This window comes from Mirounga angustirostris, unplaced genomic scaffold (genome assembly GCF_029215605.1).
Source record: "Mirounga angustirostris isolate CCGP_5_RB_7025 unplaced genomic scaffold, mMirAng1.0.hap1 SCAF_5, whole genome shotgun sequence".
NCBI lineage: Eukaryota > Metazoa > Chordata > Mammalia > Carnivora > Phocidae > Mirounga > Mirounga angustirostris.
This window is the reverse complement of record NW_026991713.1, coordinates 118,013,298-118,040,486: the sequence shown is the minus strand read 5'-3', so window position 1 is coordinate 118,040,486 and position 27,189 is coordinate 118,013,298. Positions and strand designations below refer to the sequence as shown.

At 40.6% G+C, this 27,189-nt stretch overlaps 2 protein-coding genes across 3 annotated transcripts in view; one reads left to right on the top strand and one right to left on the bottom strand.

Annotated features, from left to right (window-relative positions):
• Positions 1-22,662, bottom strand: part of LOC123842295 (ATP-dependent zinc metalloprotease YME1L1-like) — a 69,699-nt gene extending 47,037 nt beyond the window's left edge. Inside the window, 4 exon segments of the mRNA XM_064591966.1 lie at positions 1,866-1,964; positions 3,928-4,090; positions 10,649-10,780; positions 22,342-22,662. Of these exon segments, the coding sequence (XP_064448036.1) occupies positions 1,866-1,964; positions 3,928-4,090; positions 10,649-10,780; positions 22,342-22,374 (427 nt within the window). The 5' untranslated portion in view covers positions 22,375-22,662.
• A 681-nt stretch (positions 22,663-23,343) lies between these two features.
• The window catches only part of LOC135364491 (serine/threonine-protein kinase greatwall), a 37,466-nt gene continuing 33,620 nt past the window's right edge, over positions 23,344-27,189 (top strand). For both annotated transcript variants that reach the window (XM_064591963.1, XM_064591962.1), the window contains exons 1-2: positions 23,344-23,709; positions 26,296-26,433. In XM_064591963.1, the coding sequence (XP_064448033.1) occupies positions 23,524-23,709; positions 26,296-26,433 (324 nt within the window). In that variant the 5' untranslated portion in view covers positions 23,344-23,523. The remainder of the gene's footprint in view (positions 23,710-26,295; positions 26,434-27,189) is intronic.

Here is a 27,189-nt window from a genome sequence, read left to right as displayed (position 1 = left end):
AAGTTTTAAATCTTCATTATCTGTGGCTGTTACCACTTTTCAGTTCAATATTTTCTCAATGTTTTTAATCAGACTGTTCTATTTTCTTGTTTTCTCAAATTAAATCTGTTCATTTAAGTATAACTTTCTTTGTGTTGTATTCATTTAATGTTTTATACATATTAATTTCTCACATTCATTTAAAGAATTCTCAAAATGAAGGTTTAATCAATTTATTTTCTTTCTTATTTCCTAATAAATTATACAATGCCCTCATAGCATCAGTTGGCCCTCAACTCAAAGATTTTGATGTTGATTTTCACTGTGGTTCATTACTAATTGTCTGTAATTTCAGTTTCTCTTTCCCTCAGCCACAAGACACTTAGAAAAGTATCTTTAGGGCGCCTGGGTGGCTCAGTTGGTTAAGTGATTGCCTTCGGCTCAGGTCATGATCCTGGAGTCCCAGGATCGAGTCCCACATCGGGCACCTTGCTCAGCGAGGAGTCTGCTTCACCCTGACCCTCCCCCCCCCACGCTCTCTCTCTCATTCTCTCTCTCTCAAATAAAAAAAAAAAAGTATCTTTAAATTTCCATAGAGTTAGGACTTTTTTAAGCTACCTTTTCTGTTATTTGATTTCAATATTATATGATCAGAGAACCTGACCCTGGGTTATAACTTTCTGAAAATTAAGATATTCCTTATACCCTAATACATGCTCAGTTTTTATAAGTCTTCCATGAAGACTTCCATTTGTAAATATATCATCCTTCTTTAAGAATTCTTCTGTCTTCTGCATTAACCATTTTTTTTCAGGGCATTACTGATCTCTGTGCCCTACTTGGCACCTCTCTTTCATGTTACAAGTTTTCCTCAACATGTGGAGATTCTTGCTGATCCAGTTGTAATTGTAAAGAGAATACAGTAATCAGTACTGATTGTAGATAGGTTTCCTCAAAACTACGAAGGTGGCATGGACTTATCATGAGTAAGCACGGTACATTTAGTGTATGATTCAGATCCATTATTTTTCCCCTTGGCCTCAATGCTCATACACAATCTTCAGAGACAGACTTCTCTACACACACACACACACACACACACACACACACACACCCTTTATTACCAATGTGTCTTGTGCCAATTGTAGCATAAAAGTTACAAGCCCTATCTACTCTGGGACTGGCCCACTTTTGGCAATCTTTCAGTTCACCTGTCATGAATCATCCCAGAGCCCACTCTTATTGACTTGGAAATGGGGTTTTTTCCTAACTTCTACCAGAAATAACAGCACACACCTCTTTTGTGTCACTCCACTCTAAGTTCCACGAAGGTGGGTAACATATGTCTTTTTCATTTATAATTATCACTGTTACCTAACAGCTATCAGTAGTGTCTGGTATTAAATAAATATAAATGTATGCATATTTGATTTTGCTATCAATGTGATGTCATCTATTTCTTACCTTATGGAAAGTCCTCAAATTTCTGATTCACTGACGAAACCCCTCTGCTGCTGCCCTGACTTTTTCTGCATTTTAAATTTTTTTCTGTCCTTACAGTTGATTGGAACAATTTTGAAAATGAAATTTTAAAAATATAGGGAAGTAAACAAATGTGCTTAGTTAATTATGTTGAAGGTATAGATAAGTTCCCTGAAGTTTGATTTACTGTGCCACTTATCACTCACATTCAAAATTCAGCTACTATATATTTTCTAAATTAAAAAATAAACATACCCAAACTAATTGACTCTAAATACTCTATCAGTTCTACCATGAGCTACAAATGACTGTTTATAACATTAATATGATTAAGAAAGATAAATCAGAATCTGTTAAATAAATCTATCATTTTTTTCAAAATAAATACAGTTGTTGTTTCATACCTGGCCAGCACTGAAGATCTGAACAAATACTTTTAAGAGTTCTTGAATGTTGTCTGTACAAGCAAGAGGAACGTAAAGTACGAAACATATCTAAGTAACCTGGAGGAAAACTGAAAAAATTGAATTTTCTATTTACCAAGCTACAAAAAAGTCACAAAATACAGTAATTTTACCAAATATTATAAAAACAAAAGTATGAGTTTAGCCTTTTATTTGCTCATATGGCTTTGCTTTTAGGAGTTTTTAAAAACACTGCTAATCTAATTATAGTTCTTCATCTCTTTACTATCTATCAGTCATCCATTGTATTATCTTTTTTATCTGATATATGACAATAGCTGCCAATGAAATTAAATTCAAACCAAAAGGTAAAAGATACATATATTTACCTAAAGTAACTTTTTGTTAACAGTATGAAGAGATAAAGAACTGCTACCTCCTAGGGATGATTTCAAAAACTAACAAATAATGTGATTAAACACTGTAAGCCAGAAGCATAGTTATCTTTCTCTCTCAAAGCTTCCAGTCAATGGGTTGGAAAACAGTTCCTTTCATAGCTGGAAGCCATCAACTTTGGTGATCCTTTGAATTCCCATTGTTGACTAATGGGCCCCATCCTACTTTACACCCATGATCCTAGGGAAAAAGTAAACAGGAGCAACAGAAACTGGTTCCCAATATCCCAGTCAGAATTCAGGGATTTTCCTAGGAATCAACAAACCCCTTCCTAATACCTCTGCCTGCTTAAGCCAAGAAAAGAGTATCAAGGAACCTTAAAAGGAAATGTAAATATGCAGACCAGAAGAGCAATACTACTACAACTACACAACAATGAGAGTAACAAAAATTTTACTCTACTGAACACTTACTATGAGCCAAGTAGCATAGTATGGGCTAAATAAACTATTTAGATTATTTCATTTGATCCTGCAAAGTGAGATAAGGAGTTTTTCCTCATGCTTCATATGAGAAAACAGCAGTTTAGAGGAATAAAGTAAACGCCACAGCCACTCAGTGGCAGGACTGAGTCTGATCTTCGTCTGCACTTCACCCGTAACCACTGAGCCTCAGGACTTCTCTCAGGAAGGAGGTAATAGAACATAAAAAATAATAGAAGTAGATTTTTAATCCAAGTCCCCAAGCTCAAAAACTTCATTTTTCTCACTCTTGAATTCTTTACTTATCCTACAACCCATTTTTGAAATAAAGGCAATAGAATGATTAGTAAATGAATTAAGTTTGTACAAAGTATGGCTTCAAACCTTTACCACAAAACTAATTGAACTTGCACTTTTGTTTCTGGGCTGTTATAGCTTGTACTGATTTTTAAAATCTGTTCTTCCATCAATAAAAAAACAAGTATTTTGATAAGTTCTAACATTCATTGTTTAAGTATCATCCAAAAAGAAATGCATGAAGCTGAAACCCCTTCTACAAACTACACACTTCTTGTTAACACCTGACTGTTACAAGACTTAAATAAGAAAATATAGACATTCTTTTAAAAAAAAGGACTATGACTATTTCTTCAATGTATTCTCAGAAACCAGTACGGTTCTTGGATCTAATGTTTGTCACGTAAAATTAAAACAATACTCCGCTATTCCACAATCTGTGTAGTATGCTATAGTAGATCCTGGGACAAATAAAGAACCCTAGTGGAAAAACTAGTAATTTAGGAAGATTAAATTTCATTTGGTAAAGTCTAAATACAGTCTATACTTTAGTTAAACGTATTGTACCAATGTTAATTTCTTAGTTTTGACAAACACACCATATTTAAGCAGGCAGTTAACATTAGAGGAAGCCAGGTAAAGGAAAAATAGGAACTCAGTACTATCTTTGCAACTTTTCTGTAAATCTGAAATTATTCCAATATGAAAAGTTATCAAGGAAAGGAAAGGAAAGGAAAGGAAAGAGGAAAGGAAAAAGGAAAGGAAAAGAATGGAACGGAACTCAGGAAAGAACCTGACACACAGTAAATGTTAATAAATGCTATCTGTTAAATTATTAGTAACTACGACAGCTTACTTAAATTGGAACAAAAAACATACCAACCTACCATATTAATTTTCAAAGAAGGACTGTGCGGAGACATGAGATGTATGCCAATGGGAAGAAATGCTCTTGCCTTTACAAAATCCAGGAAGTAAACTGTCTACCAGTTGATCAATCTGTCCAATTTTTAATTCGGATAATCCAAGGGCTCTTAAATTAAGTACAGGCTGTAAAAGAGTGAGTCAACAAAGTTAGCATTATTATCAAGATATTTAACTTAAAGAGTTCTTGTTAGTTGAAAAATTATGGATTTAAAAAAAATCTAACAAAGGTATTGATTCCTCTTTTCTTTCTAATATTTAAAAACTAAATTGAAAAAATAAATAAATTGGTGCAAATATTTTTTTTTTACAGATTTTATTTATTTATTTGTCAGAGAAGAGAGAGAGAGCACAAGCAGGGGGAGCGGCAGGCAAAGGGAGAAGCAGGTTCCCCGCTGAGCAAGGAGCCAGAAGTGGGACTCCATCCCAGGACCCTGGGATCATGACCTGAGCCAAAGGCAGACGCTTAACCCACTGAGCCACCCAGGTGTCCCTGGTGCAAATATTTTTCTAGTTCTAGTTTTATGGAGGTCAGTCATGTGGGGTTTGATAAAGATTAAAAATATTTTCCAAATAGTGTCTCTAAGTTATGGACATTTAAAGCTTCCTTAAGTTTCTAATGTCCATAAACCAAAACCCATTTGATTAAAAAAAAAAAGGGGGGGGTATGCTATTACCAGAGGACATCTCACTCCTCTGGTTTCAGTGCTGAGATCCTTCTTTGAACTGAGAGGTTCTATATTACCCATATCTAACTTCTAATAAGGAGGAAAACTGAACAAAGTAAAAAATGTGTGAAAACCAGGCAAGCAAATACACTCACATTAAAACCGTTCTAAACTAACTACAAATAGGATAGAAGTGAGTTATTTTCTTGTTCACAGGAGCTGTCAGGCAGACATGAAAGACAAATAAAAATAAGCCCCAGACAGCTAAAAGTTCAAGCAAGGGAAGCAAAAATAAACAGAACAAGTATCAGCTTCTGAAGACTGATGTGAAGTTAGATCCATAAAATTTCACACACAAAAAAATGAAGTTAGATCCATGGATTATACAGCTTTGGACTGATGTCCAGGGGTTTCTCACTTACTAGCTTTGTGAAAAATCATTCATCATCTTAGAATCAATTTCCTCATTAGTAAAATGCCTATGAAACATGCCCTGCCTATTTCACAACAAGATGGTATGGATCAATGGAAAAGATCATGCCATGATCATCTGACATCCTAACACAAAGACAAGGATAGTTAAAGCATGATGAAATAAAATATTTAAAAGAGCTCTTTATTAAAAACTACACAATGTAAAGCATATTATTACAATGAAAACTGCAGGACTACAATACTCAAAAGCTACTTTTCAAAAGTTTTTTTTTTTTTAAGATTTTATTTATTTGACAGAGAGAGACACAGAGAGAGAGGGGACACAAGCAGGGAGAGTGGGAGAGAGAGAAGCAGTTTTCCGCTGAGCAGAGAGCCCAATGTGGGGCTCGATCCCAGGACCTTGGGACCATGACCTGAGCCGAAGGCAGATGCTTAACAACTGAGCCACCCAGGCGCCCTCAAAAGTTATCTTTTATTATTATTTTTTTAAGTAGGCTCCACACCCAGCATGGAGTCCAACATGGAGACTAACGCAGGGCTTGAACTCGCGACCCTAAAATCAAGACCTGATTCAGCTCTGATCAAGAGTCAGATGCTTAACCGAAGGGGCCACCCAGGCGCCCTTCAAAAGCTATCTTTTAAAATGGGAAGCCAAAACGTCTATTTACAATACAAAGACTTCAAAAGGGAAATGCAGATTCTTAACTTAAAATTATTTCCCTTTTGGGCGCCTGGGTGGCTCAGTTGGTTAAGCGACTGCCTTCGGCTCAGGTCATGATCCTGGAGTCCCGGGATCGAGTCCCGCATCGGGCTCCCTGCTCGGCAGGGAGTCTGCTTCTCCCTCTGACCCTCCTCCCTCTCATGCTCTCTGTCTCTCATTCTCTCTGCCTCAAATAAATAAATAAAATCTTTAAAAAAAAAAAAAAAAAAAAAATTATTTCCCTTTCTTACTGGCTGTCAGGTCCTTGGAATGTAAAGAGAAATAAGGTACATGTAAGCACAGCAATTATCATACAACATAATAACTGCTATTACAAAGATATTTAAAACAAAAGTGGTAAGAGAACAGAGAGCAACTAATTTCCTAAGTCAGATACAGCTGCACTGAGGTAACACCTACTTTGCAAAATGATGGGAAGCCTTGGGGTAAGGGACAAACAAAATATCATCAAAGCACCTGGAATGTTTCAGATGTTGTCCAAAGATTAGTGATGGAAGAATGAACTAGATGGGCAATGCTCAAATTGTAAAGAGGCTTGTCTGAATTTAATTCTATAGCTAATATGATCAGTTTTGTTTTATTGCAAGAAAATACAAGACAAAGATAGCAAACTGGATAAAAAATGGCTGATGGAACAAGAGAAAAATGGTACGAGCCTGAACCAAGCCCTAACTAAAAATAACAAATTACAGACAATAGACATACGAAAAAACCAATAGAGGATTGACAGGAAGAAGGGTTCTGAATGAACAATCTAGTTAATCAATTTATTGTCTCCTAGCTCCTCTTCATCCTTTCTGTTAGCTCCATGAACAATGAGCTGGGCTCTTTAAATATTTTTTCTTTGCCAGCTGGGACAATGTTAAGCTTTGTCAGTAAAGAGCACTGGAGACTCTGTAAGAGCAAAATGTCTTTGTTCCTGGTTCTGGTGTGCTCATTCAGCAGGCTCCTATCTGGAGCAACCATGGTTTCTCTAGCATCTGGCTGCCACTTGTGTAGCTTCTCCAAAACTCGGCCCCTACAGTCAACAGCGGCTAGCACTAGCAGCTTTTCAGTAAGGGACATTCCCATGAACAGCTTTCCCTGCTACCAGGAATGGCAGATTTCCAGCAAGTGCAGCGAGCGTGATACCAGTGACTTAGCCACTCAGGGAGCCAAGGCCATACCCTCTTCCAATAAGGTCAAGGCCTCAGCCCGCAGGTGAAGAACTCTTCCTGCCATGCTCCATCTCGGTTCTAAGAGTATTAGCTACTCCTTAAATCTTCTAGTACTGTGTATTTTAGAGTTTACTTATTACTAGCCAATCCCTAGTTATCCCGATCCCCTAAAAAAATAGGGTTTTAAAAATATTAAACTAAAAAATGACATTAATTTTTAGCATTAAACTTTCACTGTTCAAATAACTATGTGGTTTCTCTCTCCTGGTTGGAGCCAGACTGCTAAAGAGGGGCTAAATCCACTGTAAGTTCAAATATACTAGAAATGTGAGAATAGCCAAGTCTGGACATCTTAATTTTGAGGTCCCTGAAATTCTCTCCAGAGGGGTATTTTAACAAGGCACTAAATAAATGACTTCAAAGATTTAAAGTGAATTTAGGGTTGGAGATATCTTTGGGAGTTATCAGCATATATATACACACACATAGGTATGTGTGAATATGGGTAACATGACTTGGGAGAATGTGCGTAACAAAAATTAGATCAAGGATAAATGCACAGCACACCAAATATTTAAGGGGCTGGCAACAAAAAAAACCAGCCAGCAAAACAGAAAGAGAAAAACCATCATCAATGTAACATCACTCAATACATGGGAGTATTTTGAAAATAGTGAATGTTCAGCAAGACCAGATGCTAAGGAAATGTTTAAAAAGATGTGGCTTTTTTTTTTTTTTTTTAAGATTTTATTTATTTATTTGACAGATACAGCGAGAGAGGGAACACAAGCAGGGTGAGGGGCAGAGGGAGAAGCAGGCTTCCCGCCGAGCAGGGAGCCCGATGTGGGGCTCGATCCCAGGACCCTGGGATCATGACCCGAGCCGAAGGCAGTCGCTTAACCAACTGAGCCACCCAGGCGCCCCAAAAAGATGTGGCTTTTTAAAAAGGCCTGAATTTAGCGTGAAGGAATCAACGACTTTAGCAAAATAAGTCTGTAAAATGGTACAAAGTAATAGCCTAACTATGATGAGATGTAGTGTAAGAATAAAAGTTTAGCAAGTACAGTTACAAGTTCAGACTACTATTTCAAGTCTGAAAACAAAAGGAAAATAAGTCAGTAGCTTTTGAAGGAAGTTGAAAGGAAGGTTTTTAAAATTACATTGTGGAATGCATGTTTGGATAAGTAAGACTTGATGAAAGCAAAGCCACCACACAGCAAAGGAGGTGAGAGTAAAGATGAGGTAGGATGCTTAAGGAGAGGGGCTCCTGGGTGGCTCAGCTGATTAAGCGTCTGCCTTTGGCTTGAGTCATGATCCCAGGCTTCTGGGATCGAGCCCCACATCAGGCTCCCTGCTCAGCAGGAAGTCTGCTTCTCCCTCTCCCCACTTGTGCTCTCTCTCGCTCGCCCTGCTCTCTCTCTCTCAAATAAATAAATAAAATCTTTTAAAAGAAAAAAGGATGCTTGGGGTGCCTGGGTGGCTCAGTAATTAAGTGTCTGCTTTCGGCTCAAGTCATGATCCCAGGGTCCTGAGATCCAGGCCCATGTCGGGCTCCCTGCTCAGCGGGAAGTCTGTTTCTCCCTTTCTCACTCCCCCTGCTTGTGACAGCGAGAGAGAAAGAGAGAGAGAGAGAGAGAACACAAGCAGGGGGAGTCGGAGAGGGAGAACAGGCTTCCCGCTGAGCTGGGAGTCTGATGCAGGGCTCATGACCTGAGCGGAAGGCAGAGGCTTAACGCCTGAGCCACCCAGGCGCCGAAAATAAATAAAATCTTAAAAAACAACAAAAAAAGGATGCTTAAGGAGAAAGAAAAAGTTCTGTAAAGCAATAAAGAACACTCACTAAAGACAAACAACAGGACACCAATTCTGTATCTGAAACCACTAATCATAAGCCCAACACTGGCTTCTAGAGTTTAGCTACTTTTCAAGCCCCTAACCTAACAATTTCACTTAACGAAATAATCTTCAGTAACACAGACAGTAAAAGTGATGTTGTTTATAGCAATTAAAAATTGGGAACAATATCCAACAATGGGATATCATACAATGAACACTTTGAAGTCATGAAAAATATAGAAAATGGGGGCTCCTGGATGGCCCAGTCGGTTAAGTGTCTGCCTTCCGCTCAGGTCATGATCCCAGGGTCCTGGGATCGAGCCCTGCATCGGGCTCCCTGCTCAGTGTGGAGTCTGCTTCTCCCTCCCCCTGCTTGTGTGCTCTCTCTCTCTCTCATAAATAAATGAAATCTTTAAAAAATATAAAAAGAAAGAATGTATGGCATAACAAGTCCATAAAAACTATTAAATGAACAAAGCAGAATTTAAGTCAGCATATACAGAATCATCCAATTATAAAATTAAAAAGTACAGGGACGCCAGAGTGGCTCAGTTGGTTAAGCGTCCAACTCCTGATCTTGGCTCCGGTCTTGATCTCATGGTCATGAGTTCAAGCACCACACTGGGCCCCATGTTGGGCCCATATGGAGCCTACTTAAAAAAAAAAGTGTAAGAGAAAAAGAGACTTGACATGTAAATACAAAATGTTAATAGCATTATCTCTGGGGAGCAGGATCACAGGAGAATTTTATTTCTTCTACCTATACAGTATTTTCCAAGATTTCTAAAAGGAACAGAATATTGCTATATGTAGCAATTTTGATACATGTATTTTCATCAGGCAGGCTCTCTTGGACTATAATTTGGGATAGGGTTATCACCACAGGAGAAAGACAATGGATTGCCTATAGAAAGAAGCAATAGGAATTAGGTAAATGTTATAAAAGGAAAGTCTAGAGACGTTGAAGAACAAACTTTTCATCTAACTAAAATTTTATCCCAAGACTGACTCCAACCTTCCCAAGAAGTGAACACTTTTTCAACTCCTCCTCTACTATTCTTTGCCATAGCCCCTGATATCAGGACTAAGAACATAAGTTACTTATGGATTAAAGAGGTTTTTAGGAAATTTAACTAGAAATGATGTTTTCTATGAAAAATGTATTCTGAGCTACATGCAGCTATCTTACTAATAAACCCTGTAAACACAAAGGTTCCTAGGCTGCGAATTCCCTGTATCCTAGGAAACACTGATTTTGTAATCCTCTGAATACCGAAAGTAGTTTCATAGTGTATGTATTTCACCTTTAGGTACCTATATTCTAACTGTTCAGCTACACTGAACACGCCCATAAGGCAGCAGATGGTAACTTCTTACTATTCCACCTTCCTTGAGACTTGGGAGGTAATTATGGTCAGTTAATTGTGGGTTCACTGCTACTGCTGGAGCAATACAAAATATCTAAATGGTATCACACAACTAGTAATCTAGGAAGTGAATACCAAATACACTTCCACATGAATTTTTTTTTTTTTTAAGGTAGGGTCCATGCCCAACGTAGGGCTCAAACTCACGACCCTGAGGATTAAGAGTCGCCTCCTCTACCAACTGGGCCAGGCAGGCACCACTGCCACAGGAAATTTTTAATAAATGTTAAAAAAATAAGACAAAGTAACTTTTCTATATGTACAATAAAGTCAGAATTAGACATCTTTAATCATAAAGGAGATAAGCTGAAGACAGGAACGACCTTGTCACAAGTACCTAACCATAGAAAGACATTTCAGACATGTTTCCAACATACTAAATCAAAAACACGGTAAAAACTATTTTTAGTTTCTCACACAATCAGGGTAAAAACTATTACCTCATTGCCAGCAGCCTCATGGTCAGGAACTACATCTCGATGGTGGTTTTGCAAAGCTGACACACTGACAGAAATAGATGTGTTTTTTGGTGAATGGAAGGCATTGATGAGGTGACTCAGAGGAACTGTAACCTAAAAGAAGGTAAAAGTTGAAATTCAGTAGTGTGCTTTTTAAAATTAAAACAGAGAAAATCTTTTTATTGTCAGGATCTGGGATTTGTAAAATGTAAAACATACACTGTATATCAGGACTATATATTAAAAAATGAAAACACTCAGATGTATTGCTAGCAGGAAAAAACAGGTAAATTCTTCCAGGACAGTACTCTGGCTATATGAATCAAAAGTATTAAAAATATATATTTCATTTCCCATTAATGTAATTTCTAGTAGTTTATTCTAAGGAAACAATCTGAAAAGTGCTTGTATATGCATAGATGACAATTTTCATTAAAACATTTAAAAAGCACTGGAAGAGGGGCGCCTGGGTGGCTCAGTCGTTAAGCGTCTGCTTCGGCTCAGGTCATGATCCCAGGGTCCTGGGATCGAGCCCCGCATCGGGCTCCCTGCTCCGCGGGAAGCCTGCTTCTCCCTCTTCTGCTCCCCGTGCTTGTGTTCCCTCTCTCGCTGTGTCTCTCTCTGTCAAATAAATAAATAAAATCTTAAAAAAAAAAAAAAAAAAAGCACTGGAAGAGCAGAAATGCCCACCATTAAAAGAGTGGGCTAAATAAATGATACCACCACAAAATGAAGTATTTCAGACTTAAAAAAAAAGTAAGCACATATCCAGAATTTTATTCTTCTCAACTTCCTCACTGCACCAACCTGTTCTCATCCTATTCTAAGTCACCATTATCTATATGCAGATTTTCACAATAGCCCTCCTAACTACTCTCCCTGAACCTGCTCTATTAAAAACAAAGTCAGGGGGCGCCTGGGTGGCTCAGTCGTTAAGCGTCTGCCTTCGGCTCAGGTCATGATCCCAGGGTCCTGGGATCGAGTCCCACATCGGGCTCCCTGCTCGGCAGGAAGCCCGCTTCTCCCTCTCCCACTCCCCCTGCCTGTGTTCCTGCTCTCGCTATCTCTCTGTCAAATAAATAAATAAAATATTAAAAAAAAAAAAAAACAAAAAAAACAAAGTCAGGGGCGCCTGGGTAGCTCAGTCTTTAAGCCTCTGCCTTGGGCTCAGGTCATGATCCCAGGGTCCTGGGATCAAGCCCGCATGGGCTCCCTGCTCAGCGGGAGGCCTGCTTCTAACACTCTCCCACTCCCCATGCTTGTGTTCCCTCTCTCACTGTCTGTCAAATAAATAAACAAATCTTTAAAAAAAAAAAGAAAAAGTCGTATCTCATCGCTCCTCTGCTCAAAACCCTCCAATGGCTTCTCTTCCCACTCACAATAAAAGCAGAAGTCCTCAGCACTATGACACAGAAAGCCCTCTATGGTTATTACCTCTCCAAATTTATCCACCGCTATGTTCTTCATTCTCTTTCCTCCTGCCATATTGGCCTCCTTGCTGTTCCTGGAACACACCTAGCAAGCCCTCCCTCAAGGACTTTGCAGTGTTTTATTCCCTTTTGTCTAGCCTGCTCTCCGACTTCCTTCAATTCTTAACTCAAATGTCATCTTTTGAGTCTTTTCCCTAGCCAACCTATTTAAAATTTCAACAACCCTCCCCTAAAAAATATTCCTTATCCCTTTTCACTACTCCATTTTCTCTTCTTGACACTTTCAGTATCTAACACACTTTATACCTAATCTACTTGTTTATCTATACGTTGTTTATTTCTCGTTTCTCTCTCTCAACCAATTCTGACACCAGCTGGTTGTCCAACAATCCAATTCTGAAATTAATTACCCAGTGTTACTGTAGAACCCATAAGTTAAAGGCTCAGCCCCGGGGTGCCTGGGTGGCTCAGATGGTTAAGCGTCTGCCTTCGGCTCAGGTCACGATCCCAGGGTCCTGGGATCGAGTCCCGCATTGGGCTCCCTGCTAGGCAGGGAGCCTGCTTCTCTCCCTCTGCCTCTGCCTCTCTCTCTCTGACTTTCATGAATAAATAAATTAAAAAAATAAAATAAAAAAAAAAAGCTCAACCCCACAAGTCTGTTCCCATTTCAGATACCAGTCACAAGTCCTAAGCCATTCATACTTCTGATCTACCAGCTATAAATCAGGGTTTCCTCAACCTCCTCCCCAGGTTTGATAATTTGCTAGAACAGCTTATAGAACTAGGGAATATACTTTACATTTACTGGTCTATTAAGGAAGGAAGAAGGAAGGAAGGAAGGAAGGAAGGAAGGAAGGAAGGAAGGAAAGAAGGAGGGAAGGAAGGAGGGAAGGAAGGAAAGGAGGGAGAGAGAAAGTGGGAGAGAGTAAGGAAGGAAGGAGAAGAAAATGAGAATGGAGAGGAGAGGAAAGGAAAGGAAAGGAAGGGAAGGGAAGGAAGGAAAGGAACGGGGTGCCTGGGTCGCTCAGTAGGTTGAGCATCTGCCTTCAGCTTGGGTCGTGATCTCAGGGTCCTGGGATGAAGCCCCGCATCAGGCTCTCCACTCAGCCGAGAAGTTGGCTTCTCCCTCTCCCTCTGTGATCGCTCTTGCTTTCGTGCTCTCTCAAATAAATAAATAAAATCTTAAAAAAAAAAAAAGGTAGGAAGGAAAGGCCAGATGAATAGGCACAGCCACAAGGGTGCAAAAGCACAAGATGTGGAGTGTACCACCCTTCTGCATGGTGAATCTTTGCACTAAATCTCACTGTTGAAGAGTTTCTATAGAGATCAATCCCTAGGCCAGCCCTCCCCTCCCAAAACCTAGGGAGTTAGGGCTGAGAGTTCCCATCTTCTAATCACTAGGTCTTTCAGGTGACCAGCTCAGCCCTGAGGCTGTCTAAAGACCCTATCCTAAGTCACCTCATAAGCGTAATTCCAGGTGTGATCCAAAGGGGTGCCTTAAGACACTCCTATCACATAGGAAATTCCAAGGGTTTCAGGAGCTTCATGCCAAGAAATGGAAACAAAGACCAAATATTTACTTTTTATTATATACCAGTCTCCCACCAAAATGTTAAGTCTGATGTGGCAAGGGATTTTTTTCTCTACTCTATTTTACTTTATTTATATAATTATTTAATGTAAAACTGTTAACAAAAAGAGTTAGGTGTCCCTGGAAAAAAGACATAACTTTCTTGACATAAGGCCCCCGAGCCATCTTATGAAAGAATATAAGAACAGCCACTATCAGGCCCGGAGTCTAATCTTTAATCTCATCAGGGACAATAAATCAGAGGTAAAGCTCCCAGAGTTCAAAAGTGAAGACTGACCTTCTTGAGTTATCTTTGCAGGATCTAAAATCCCTTTAACCCTCATATATTGAACTAACTGGAGCCAGAAAACTGATGATACTATCCTTTGCTGGCCCTTGTGACTCTGACCTGGACTCAGTCACTTTAAGATGACTTTTGCCCCAATTCCATGATGTATTCCCCATTCCACAAGCCTCGTCATGAATATGTATGAACCCTTACCCTAAAACTTTCCCAATTTTGTTATTCAGGGAGACACTGCTTTGGGAAAGATGCCTAATGTTCTCTTTTACTTGCTGCAAGTAAAACCTTCCCTTTTCCCATTCTTTGGCTTGGTTGTGTCTCTTGGTTTGACATTCACCAAGAGACAAACCCAGTTTTCAGTAACAAAATGTTTTTACACAATACTCACATAACTTACATACTTTAGATTTTCTTCTTTATTTTATCCATACTGTATCCCAGTGCAACAATAATGCACACACAGTAGATGCCAAATAAATATTTCTTGCATAAATGAATAAATTAAGTGGGTTCTTACCATACAGGCATACCTCATTTTATTGTGCTTCACTTTATTGCACTTCGCAAATACTGCATTTTTTTATAAATTGAAGGTTTGTGGTCACACTGCATCAAGCAAGTCTTTTGGCACCATTTTTCCAGTAGCATTTGCCCACTTCATGTCTCTTTGTCACATTTTGGTAATTCTCACAATATTTCAAACTTTTTCATTATTATTATATTCGTTACGGTTACCTATGATTAGTGATCTTTGATATTAATACTGTAATTGTTTTGGGATGCCACGAACCACACCTATATAAGACACTGAGCTTAATCAGTAACTGTGTTCTGACTACTCTACCAATGGGCCCTTCCCATCCCTCTCCCTCTCCTTGGGCTTTCCCATTCCCTGAGACACAATATTGAAATCGGGGCAAATAATAACCCTACAATAGCATTTAAGTGTTCAAGTGAAAGGAAGAGTCACACTTCTCTCACTTTCAATCAAAATCCAGACATGATTAAGCCTGATAAGGAAAGCATGTCAAAAGCCAAGATAGCCTAAAAGCTAGGCCTCTTGTACTTTGCCAAGTTGTACATGCAAAAGAAAAGTTCTTGAAGGAAATTAAAAGTGCTATTCTAGTGAACACACAAATACTAAAAAAGCAAAACGGCCTTCTGGCTGAAAGTTTTAGTAGTCTGGATAGAAACCAACCACAACATTCCCTTAAGCCAAAGCCTAATTCAGAGCAAGGCCCTAACTGTATTTAATTCTATGAAGGCTGAGAGAGGTGAAGAAACTGCAGAAGGAAAGTCTGAAGCTAGCAGAGGTTGGTTCATGAGGTTTAAGAAGCCATCTCCATAACATAAATGTGCAAGGCGAAGCAGCAAATACTGATATAGAAGCTGCAGCAAATTATCCAGAAGATCTAAGTGACACAGATTACTAATGAGTAACTATACTAAACAGATTTTCAATGTACAAGAAACTGCCTTCTGGTCTAAGATGCTATCTCATAACTAGAGAGAAGTTAATGCCTGGCTTCAAAGCTTCGAAGGACAGGCTGACTCTCTTGTTAGGGACTAATATAGCTGACTTTAAGTTGAAGCCAATGTTTATTTACCATTCTGAAAATCCTAGGCCCTTAAGAATAGTATTGAATCTATGCTGCCTCTGCTCTATAAATGGAAAAACAAAGCCTGGTCGACAGCACATCTATTTACAATATGATTTACTGAATACTCTAAGCCCCCTGTTAAGAGACCTACTGCTCATAAAAAAATGATTCCTTTCAAAATATTACTGCTCATTGACCATATACTTGGCTACCCAAGAGCTCTGTTGGATGTGTACAACCAGATTAATGTTGCGTTTACATCTGCTAACACATCCATTCTGCAGCCCATGTGTCAGAAGCAATTTTAACTCTCAAGTCTTATTATTTAAGAAATACATTTTGTAAAGGCTACAGCTGCCAGAGAGTGTGATTCTTCTTATGGATCTGGGCAAAGTGAACTGAACACCTTCTGGAAAAGGATTCACCATTTCAGATGGCATTAAGAACTTTTTCATAGGAAGAGGTCAGAATATCAACATTAACCAGGGTTAAAGTTGAGGGGGTTAAGACTTCAGTGGAGGAAAGTAACTGTAAATGTGGGGGAAATAGCAAGAAAACTAGAAGAACCCTGAAGATGTAACTGAAGTGCTGCAATCCCATGATCAAACTAAGAGTGATGAGTTGCTTCTTATGGATGAGCAAAGAAAGTGGTTTCTCTTTTTTTTTTAAGATTTTATTTATTTGAGGGCACTTGGGTGGCTCAGTCGGTTAAGGCTCTGCCTTCAGCTCAGGTCATGATCTCAGGGTCCTGGGATCGAGTTCCGAGTTCCGCATCGGTTTCCCTGCTCAGCGGGGAGCCTGCTTCTCCCTCTACCCCTCCCCCTTTCTCATGATCTCTGTCTCTCTCTAATAAATAAAATCTTAAAAAAAAAAAGAAAACAATCCTTAAAAAAAATTTTATTTGTTTGAGAGAGAGTGAGTGAGAGAGAGAGAGCACGCGCAGGCACACAAGATGGGAGGGGAGGCAGGAGAGGGAGAAACAGACTCCCCCACCGAGCAGCATGACCTGAACTGAAGGCAGACGCTTAGCCAACTGAGCCACCCATGTGCCCCAAGAAAGTGGTTTCTTGAGATGGAATCTACTCCTGGTGAAGATGCTGTAAAGATTGTTGAAAAGACAACAAAGAATTTAGACTATTACATAAACTTAGTTGATAAAGAAGGGTTTGACAGGATTCAGTCCAATAATGAAAGAAATTCTACTGTGGGTCAAATGCTATCAAATAGTATCACATCTTACAGAGAAATCATTCATGAAAGGAGGAGTCCATCAATATTGCAATCTTCACTGTTGTCTTTTTTTTTTTTTTTAAGATTTTGTTTATTTGAGAGAGAGCATGAGAGGGGGGAGGGTCAGAGAGAGAAGCAGACTCCCTGCTGAGTAGGGAGCCCGATGCGGGACTTGATCCTGGGACTCCAGGATCATGACCTGAGCCAAAGGCAGCCGCTTAACCAACTGAGCCACCCAGGCGCCCTCACTGTTGTCTTATTTTAAGAAATCGCCACAGCCACTCCCCACCTTCAGTAGCCACTACCCTGATCAGTCATCAGCCATCAATTGTAAGGCAAGACCCTACCAACAAAAAGATTATGACTTGTTTAAAGCCATAATCTTTCAACAGATTGATGGCTGTTGAAAGATGGGGGAGCCTGGGTGGCTCAGTAGGCTAAGTGTCCAACTCTTGATTTTGGCTCAGGTCATGACTTCAGTGTTGTGAGATGGGAGCCCGGTATGGGGCTCCACACTGAGCAGGGAGTTGCTTGAGATTCTCTCCCTCTCCTTCTCCCTCTGCCCCTCCCCCCACTCACGTGCGTATGTGCTCTCTCTCTAAAAATAAATGCATCTTTCTTTTTTTTTTAAAGATTTTATTTATTTGACAGAGAGAGACACAGCGGAGAGAGGGAACACAAGCAGGAGGAGTGGGAGAGGGAGAAGCAGGCTTCCCGCGGAGCAGGGAGCCTCATGCGGGGCCCAATACCCTGGGATCATGACCTGAGCTGAAGGCAGACGCTTAATGACTAAGCCACCTAGGCACCCCAAAATAAATGCATCTTAAAAAAAAAAAAAAAGCACAGGGACACCTGGGTGGCTCAGTCGTTAAGCGTCTGCCTTCAGCTCAGGTCATGATCCCGGAGTCCTGGGATCGAGCCCCGCATCAGGCTCCCTGCTCCGTGGGAAGCCTGCTTCTCCCTCTCCCACTCCCCCCTGCTTGTGTTCCCTCTCTCACTGTGTCTCTCTCTGTCAAATAAATAAATAAAATCTCCAAAAAAATAAAAAAATAAAATAAAAAAAATTTTTAAAAAAGCACAGATGATGGTTAGCATTTTTAAACAATAAAGTATTTTTTAAAGTATTACATTGTTTTTAGACACCTAATAGATCATAGTATAGTGCAAACATAACTTTTAGATACACTGGGAAATCAAAAATTCATTTGTCTCATGTTACTGTAATACTTGCTTTACTGTGGTAGTCTTCAACCAAACCCACAGTATCTTCAAGGCATGCTTGTCTACCAGGTTTTGTACTACATGCTTTACTTATATTATCTCATTTAATCCTTATGACAAGCATAAACATTATTATTTACTTCAGTTCAGCAAGAATTTAGACAGGTTCAGTGGCATGTTCAAAGTCACACTCAGCAAGTTAAGTGTATGAACAAAGATTCTAACCAAAATAATCTGACTCCAGATTCCACTTAGACTTTTCATCTCATAGTTACTGATAGAGAAATAAATTCACAATATGTTGTAAAATAAAAAAATTGTTAAATGTAAAACTATATCTTTTTTTAAAAAAGTATGCACACACGGGGCACCTGGGTGGCTCGAGTCGTGGTCCCAGGGTCCTGGGATCAAGTCCCGCATTGGGCTCCTTGCTCAGCTGGGAGTTTGCTTCTCCCTCTCCCACTGCCCCTCCCCCCATTGTTCTCTGCCTCTCAAACAAATAAAATCTTCTAAAAAAAAGTATGCATACACATATTTGTATAGAGGTAAAAAGTATGAAGGAGGGGCGCCTGAGTGGATCAGTCATTAAGCGTCTGCCTTCGGCTCAGGTCATGGTCCCAGGAGTCCCGCATCCGGCTCCCTCCTCAGCAGGAGGCCTTCTTCTCCCTCTCCCACCCCCCTGCTTGTGTTCCCTCTCTCGCTGTGTCTCTCTGTCAAATAAAATCTTAAAAAAAAAAAGTATGAAGGAATATATTCTAAAATATGATATCTGTGCAATGAGATTATGGAGGATTTTTATTTTCTTACCTGTATTCTTCTTTTTGGCATTTTTGGCAATGAGCATGTATTACTTTTAGGGTGAGAAAGAAGCAATAAGCTCTTTTAAAACTACAGGAATCAAAATTATTTTAAGATACATACTTTCTGCCTATTTCTTTGAAAAGCTTTATTTCAGTTACAGCTCTTCTCATTCAAAAAAGGATTTAAATTGCTAAAAGATAGTTTGATCTCTTCTCAATGAAAAAGTTCACCTTTTGTATCTTTCCTAACTTCAGTGTAAATTCAGGCATATTCATGGGGCTACTGTGTAGCTCAGTCGGGTAAGCGTTGGCCTTCAGCTCCGGTCATGATCCCAGGGTCCTGGGATCGAGTCCCACATCAGGCTCCCTGCTCGGCGGGAAGCCTGCTTCTCCCTCTAATCCTCTCCCCTCTCATGCTGTTTCTCACTCTCTATTTCTCTCTCTCAATTAAATAAATAAAACCTCAAAAAAAATTAATTCAGACATATTCAATGGATTAAGCAACCAGGAATTACAAGTGTTTACCATCTTTCAAAGCATAAAATGCATAAGGGTCCTATATGAGCCCAGTTAAGCCTGCCTATAGTACACAAAATAACTTCACCATCTCTACCAACATCACATACCACTAACTCTCCATCCAGCTGATGATAAATTCTCCTAAAATTGAGTCTTCTTGATATAAACCTCTTGAAGTTCAATTTTAAAAGGTTTAAAGGTTTAAAAGGTTTTCAACAGGTCAAGTCAGACTTCTTTTTCTAACAACTGGTAGGACTCCTCCAGATGTAAGCTAGGATGCAACAAGAAGTTACTCAAGTAAGAGGATGGAAAGCTATCAGCAGAAGAGAGGAAGGAAAGGGACAAAAGCAGGGAAGGAATATGTTTTGTTTTGTAGAACCAACAGTTCCAGCCAAGGAGACATGATGTTTCACCTGGGAGCCCCTTGCTAGCTGTGTCTCCCCTGACAGCCCCTTATGTGAGCCAGTATGAGTTGGACTGGACCTGAGGAGCTGCAGAGAAGTCCCCCTGAGTTGTCCTGAAGTTACCTTTAGCTCATTATACTACCAAGATCTCCTAGAGATGGACCTCTCCACCATTTTTTTGAACTAGCACATTGACATTCTGGGCATGAGTAACTGAACTGAAGTGCTTACGTGAACTCCCTGCCCCACCCCCTAATACACTGAATAAAAGCTTCCCTATACTAACCCCACCAACAGAGAGTGCTTTGAGAGCCATATGTCTCCTTACTTGTAACAAGTAATAAAGTTCTTTGTTTTCAACACTTCCTTGGGTTTCGTTCAGTTTGATGCATCTCAAGTGGCAAACCCCTTCCTTGAGTTTGGTTACACAGATACTGTCATATTGGTAAATAACATTTTCATACATCCGGCTGATCAAACCAGAAACACTTCTTTCCATCATCCCTTATATCCAATCCCTCATTAAATTCTACTCTTTGCGGGCGCCTGGGTGGCTCAGTCGTTAAGCGTCTGCCTTCGGCTCAGGTCATGATCCCAGAGTCCTGGGATCGAGTCCCGCATCGGGCTCCCTGCTCTGCGGGAAGCCTGCTTCTCCCTCTCCCACTCCCTCTGCTTGTGTTCCTGCTCTCTCTCTCTCTGACAATAAATAAATAAATAAAATCTTTAAACAACAACAAAAAATTCTACTCTTTGTACAAAACAAAACAAACAAAAAAAGCTAACTCATTGCCTTCTTTCCATAACCATTGCTTCCGCTGTAGTGGCGCATTATCCCCCTCCTGGATTACTGCAATAACATCCTTAACTGAAAACACTTCTACTTTTGCCCTTCTACATTCTCCACAGAAGCCAGAGTGATCTACTGAAAATGTAAATCTGATCACAGATTTCTGTGCTTAAAAACATCCAATGGTTCCCAATACACTTAAAATGAAATCCGAAGTTCCTTATTAGGGGCACCTGTGGCTCAGTCGGATAGGTGGACCGTTAAGCGTCTGCCTTCGGCTCAGGTCATGATCCCAGGGTCTTGGGATGGAGCCCTGCGTTGGGATCAAGCCCTGCATTAGGGCTCCCTGCTCAGCGGGGAGTCTGCTTCTGCTTCTCCTTCTCCCTCTGCCCCCCCCATAAATATATAAAACCTTAAAAAAAAAAAAAAGGACCTTAATATAACTTCCTGTATGATCTGCCTAAGGCTTCTCCCCAATCTCATTTCTGTCATCACACCCTTTAATCACTACATTCTAGCCAGACTGGCCTTATTTTTGTTCCTCCAAGAAGCTAAGCTCTTCCCTATCTCAGGACCTCCAGATATCCTTGCATATACCTGAGATACCTGTTCACTTCCATTCACTCTTCACCTGGCTAACTCTTATTCAATTTTTCTTCATATCACCATCAAGATTCCACATTTGTTTTGTCCACCTGGCAGGCACATTACTGGTGCCCAATAAATAATCACTCATTTTCGATTATCCAGCCAGTACTAACAAAAAAACAAAACAAAACAAAAAAACCAAGACAGTGGGGTTACACAAAGAAACGTAATTATATGCTGAAACTAAAGTATTAGAAATTATCTTAAAATCTGAATATGTTCACAAACTGTTCATTTGCAAAACTGAGAACTCCAAAAAAAAAAAACAACTATCAAAATGTTGCCATAAAAAAAAAGATTTTTAGGGGCGCCTGGGTGGCTCAGTCGTTAAGCGTCTGCCTTGGGCTCAGGTCATGATCCCAGGGTTCTGGGATCGAGCCCCGCATCAGGCTCCCTGCTCCGCGGGAAGCCTGCTTCTCCCTCTCCCACTCCCCCTGCTTGTGTTCCCTCTCTCGCTGTGTCTCTCTCTCAAATAAATAAATAAAATCTTTAAAAAAGATTTTTAAATGAACCAAGGATAAAACATTGTCACAAGTGATTACTCCTGAAAGAAGATAATTAAAAACCCTGGGAATGATGTTTTTCTGCCCTATTTTTTGCTCTATGAAAAAATGGGAAAGAGGCTAAATACAAAGAGTAACGCAAGCATTCAATAACTTAAAAATATGTTTATTAGTCTTTTCTGGCAAGGAAGGAAGGAAAGAAAGAAAATTCGTGGTATTCAAATTATTACAACATGTTTGAGTTAAATTCCATTTAAAAAGGAAAGAAAGTAGTGGGTATCGGGGTTGTTACAGTAAATCCCTGGAGAGGCGATAAGATGGAAAGAAAACATTACTTGCTCCCTTTACATCTAAGGCAAAGGCGTTTCCATCCTCACTCCGCACCCCGCACCCCAGAATGTCCGGCACTGAACAAAGCCTAATGGATTCTCTAGTAAAAATTCCACACTATCAACTCGATAAACCAGCGTCTCCATCATATCGATCCCTGCTACATCGTCCGCCTTTCACTCTCAGCGTAGCCGCTGATCTCTTCTCAACCCTAGGACTCGCTTTGGGTTGATCGCTTCCCTCCCAGGATCCCAAACGAGAAACCGCTTCTACGAAACGCAAACGGCAAACAGGAGGGGCGAAAAAAAGGACCGGACGCCAGACTCACCTGGGGCTGCACCGTACTCGACAGGGAAAACATCTCCGGGCCCTCAGCGACCTCACCCGCCTGCCGAAAGTGCCCCTCTGTCCACGGCTCGCCGGGGAGGTGCTGAGCCCTTCTTCCCTTTTCCTTTCCCCTCTCCCCGTAGCTCTCACTCTTCCTAGAAACAGAAAATGGCCTCCCCTTCTCACAGCTGCGGCTACAACAGACAATCTGCCCCGGAAGGCAAGGCTCCAAGGCAACGCTACTTCCGGGGCAGGTGGGCAAGGCAGGGGAATACGCCGGGGGCTCCCCCTTTCCCCGACTGACGTATCTACTGCAGCAGCTGAGGCACCCTGGCCCGCAAGCTAGTTGATGTTCACGTTGACTAATACAAGCGCGGGATCCCCAAGCTCTCTGGTCTTATTTTTTTTTAAGGGGGGACGGCATTGACCCTGTTAAATCTTTGTACACTAACTTATCAAATCTTCCAATACATTCCTCTTTTCCGACTGGGCCTTGAGGCACGATAAACTCTTTTGCTACTATTTGGTGCTCTTTATCTTCCCCACAGTAAATCGAAAATTCCTCCTGTTGGTCCTAATCCGCTTCAGTCAGGCAAATTACATCCTGTTTATATGTCAGATGGCAGGGCCAGCCACGGACTTCCTGCTCATCCAGCTTTTCCACATTCTCTGATTTCCACTAGCCAGACCGAAGTGGCTTACATTTCTCGCGAGGGTGCGAAGTCGCGAAGGAGTAAAAAACAGACAAAACAAAACAAAGCAAAAGTGAGAGGAGGGCAGGGTCCCACCAACCTCAATTGGAGGTCAGGAGAAACCTCAATTCTGCGATTGAGATTCAAGTCCGAGCAGTAGCCCCTTTCTCTTGTAGGCCAAAGACTCTGTACCTCCTCCATTATTACAAATGAAATAATAGGGCCGCTGTCACCGCCCTCGAAGAGTCTGAGTTTGGTTGGAGAATTTCCCAACGTCCCCGCCCTCACCGCCATTGGGTACTTCCGCGCGGAGGAACAGGAGGTGCCCGGGCGGGACTGCGCTGGGCTCCGCGCGGCGAGCGCGGCAACGCGATGACGTCACTGACGACGGACTGCGTGGGCGGGGTCTTACTTTGAACCCGGTTGGCGGGAGTTGTGGCTCGGAAAGGGCCTTAGCTGATGCTGCCGGCTTCCGTCTGGGCTGGCGTACGATGGAGCCCACTGCGGGGAGCGAGAAGGAGAGTGAAGGAGACGCGATGACGGGGAAGTGCGTGAATAGGATCCTGGTGCCAAGACCTCCCTCCATTGAGGAGTTCACCATAGTGAAGCCCATTAGCCGTGGCGCCTTTGGGAAGGTGTATCTCGGGCAGAAAGGCAGCAGGTTGTATGCTGTGAAGGTAAGAAGTCGGGGAGTAAAGAAAGGGAAAGAGTCCGGACCTTCGGCCCTCTTTCCTGCCCCCGAATTGGGCAGGCCCCAGGGCCATAGGAGCCTTTATAGCCCTGTGATATGACTTCTTTCTTGGGGTGACAAGATCGCCGGCAGGCTGGGTTGTCTCGCCTCTGCCCCACCCTTCTTTTCACACCGCCAATGCCTAGGATACGCCAGGATTTCTGAATCCTTTTTACCACCTTGACCTTGACCGGGATTAAGTTGGAAACATTAAATTTGAAACAATTAGTTTTTTTAAGATTTTATTTATTTATTTATTTGACAGAGAGAGAGAGAGAGCGAGAGAGGGAACACAAGCAGGGGGAGTGCGAGAGGGAGAAGCAGGCTTCCTGCCGAGCAGGGAGCCCAATGCGGTGCTCGATCCCAGGACTGGAATCATGACCTGAGCTGAAGGCAGTCGCTTAACCAACTGAGCCTCTCAGGCGCCCCTGAAACAATTAAAGACTAAACTGAAACATGTTAGAACGTGTCACTCCTTTATCCTTGCAGCAGTATATAATAACATTACAAAAGCACTCAAGAGCTTTCAATGTATTTTGAGGCTCTTCTGGCCACTCTTGGTCCTCAACCACTCCATAGTTTCAGGTTACTCTTATTTCAGCACTGAGTGAACATGATAAAGGAAAGAAGCCAGCAGTCTGAGCGCTGATGCAGTTTCAACTTTCTGTTCAACATTGCTATGTGAACATCTACCAGGTATCTTGGAATTGTACTTGCCTCACATTGCCTGCTTCAACACTGAATCTTCTGTATTCCCTCTCTCCGTTTAATAAAATCACTTTCATCACTGTCATTCAGCCTAGAAACTTGAATCATTTTAACTTTACTTCATCTATATAACCAATGTCTCAACTAGTCCTGTCAGTTCTGTCTCATATTTCTTATTATCTCTTCCATTCCATTCCCAAGACTATCCAAATACAGGACTTCATTTTTTCTTTCTTTTGTTTTTTTCCTACTCCCTCCCTCCCCTTTTCCCTCCCTCCCTTCCTTTTTAAAAGTACAAGTCAATTTTTGGTAAATTAAAGATTGGGTAACTATCAACACAATCCAATTTTAGAACATATCCATCACCCTAAAAAGATCTCCTGCCTGTCTGCAGTACCTCCCTCTAACACCCCTAGCCCCAGGATACCAGCAATCTACTTTCTATCTTTATAGGTTTGCCTTTTCTCTACATCGCATGTAGATGGAATCATGCAGCATATAGTCTTTTGCATTTGGGTTTTTTGTTTTTTGTTTTTACTGGACAGCATTTTTGAGATTCATCAAGCCTTCATTTACATACCTAGTCTATTGGAATAGGCCTCTAAATAGAATCCCTAATTTTTTCATCCCCTCCTTAGGCTGTGGCTTGCAAGCTAAAGTCCCAACTCCTTAGAAAAGCAATCATAGGGCGCCAAAGTGGCTCAGTCGGTTGAGCGTCTGCCTTCGGCTCAGGTCTTGATCCCGGGAATCCCACATCGCTTGGCTCCTCTTCAAACCTTACCTGACCTTTCAGACCCACTCCATTGAAATTAATTCTTCCTTGATTCATATGTTCCACCAATTTTTTGCTTTTCCTTCTACAATACTTCCTAATCAGTCATTATCAGTTGTTGAAATAAAAACACCAATTCATTTTTTCGATGAATATTTGTTGAGTATGCCCTTTGTGTTTAGGATCTAGGGTGCAGTGGTGAACAAAATAAACATGCCTTCACAGAACTTCCAATCTAGTGAAATGATAGGTGAAATCATGTTACAGACTGACTTTTGACAATTTCCCTCAATTTTCTTATGGAAGGATATAAGGCTGGAATTTATAGTGTATTAATTATACACATTAATATTGATTTTATTACTCTAATGAGTCTCTGGAAGCAATATGTCTTTTAATCATCCTGACAATTGATCTCAATGTTACTGACTTCAGTTTAGTGCCCCAATTTTAATATAGATTATATTACAGTTTTGCTTCTGTACCAATTACCTTGATATTTGAAAAGAGTAATTTGTTATTTTCTGTAAGACAGCATTTGAGACTGTTAACTTTCAGTAGTTTTAACTATTAAGATTTTTTTCTAGGCAAACAAACTTCCTATATTCTTCCTCTTTCTGACTCAGTTCCCATCCATCAAAGAATCAGAAGTTAAAGAAAATTTATTAGCTGCAAATTATCTGTGCCTAGGTTCCTGATTATCTGGGGGCTTATTGGGAACATTACCACCTTTGAATTTGTTATAAGAATAGTAGAATGGAATTTTTTTTCTACTAATATGTAGAGCACTAGGGAAGCATTTGTTTACTTCTTTTTTCCTTCTCAAAAGGGATGTGATACTTTTGCCACTTGATGCTAAAATAAGTAGTTCTCTTAAAGAAAGTTTAGTTTTGTTTTACCATATTAGCTGTTTTTCTGACAGTTTCCTGAGGGCAATGACAATGACATCTATGTTTTCTCTCTCTGGTTGTTTTCACAAAGGCAACTCTGAAACCTGAAAACACTTTTGTAATAAAAAATAAAATGAACGTACTGTTATGTTGTCTACCATAGGTTGTCAAAAAAGCAGATAAGATCAACAAAAATATGACTCATCAGGTACAAGCTGAGAGGGATGCACTAGCACTGAGCAAAAGTCCTTTCATTGTCCATTTGTATTATTCACTACAGTCAGCAAACAATGTCTACTTGGTAAGTAAATAATTTTACATTTTTTTCTTTACACATTAGCAATCACTGAATTCATTGACTTAAGAATACAATTGGGGAGGGTGGCACTTGGCTGGCTCAGCCAGTAGAGCATGCAATTGTTTGATCTCAGGGTTGTGAATTCAAGCCCCACATTGGGTGTAGAGATTACTTAAAAATAAATCTTTAAGGGGTGCCTGGGTGGCTCAGTTGGTTGAGCGTCTGCCTTTGGCTCCGGTCATGATCCCGGGGTCCTGCGATTGAGCCCCACATTGGGCTCTCTGCTCACTGGAGAGCCTGCTTCTCCCTCTCCCTCTGCCTGCCACTCCCCCTGCTTGTGCTCTCTCTCTCCCTTTATCTCTCTGTCAAATAAATAAATAAAATCTTTTTTAAAAAGTAAATAAAAATTTAAAAATATATATAATTAAAAAAAAAAAAAGAATATAGTCTCTGGGTTTAGAGTACTTAGGTTTGAATTACAACTTTTGCACTTACTATCTTTATGACTTTGGCCAAGTTCCCGTACCTGTTGTATGGGCCAGGGTTCTCTGGAGAAAAAGAACTAATAGAGTGTGTGTGTGTGTGTGTGTGTGTGTGTGTGTGTGTGTGTAGGGTGGGGATTTAAGGACTTGCTCTATGTGATTGTCAGGATTGGCAAGTCTGAAATCTTGCAGGGTAAGCCAGCAGCCTGTAGACCCAGGGAAGAGTTGATGTTGTAACTCAGGTCCAAAAGCAGTGTAGAAGCAGAATTCCTTCTTC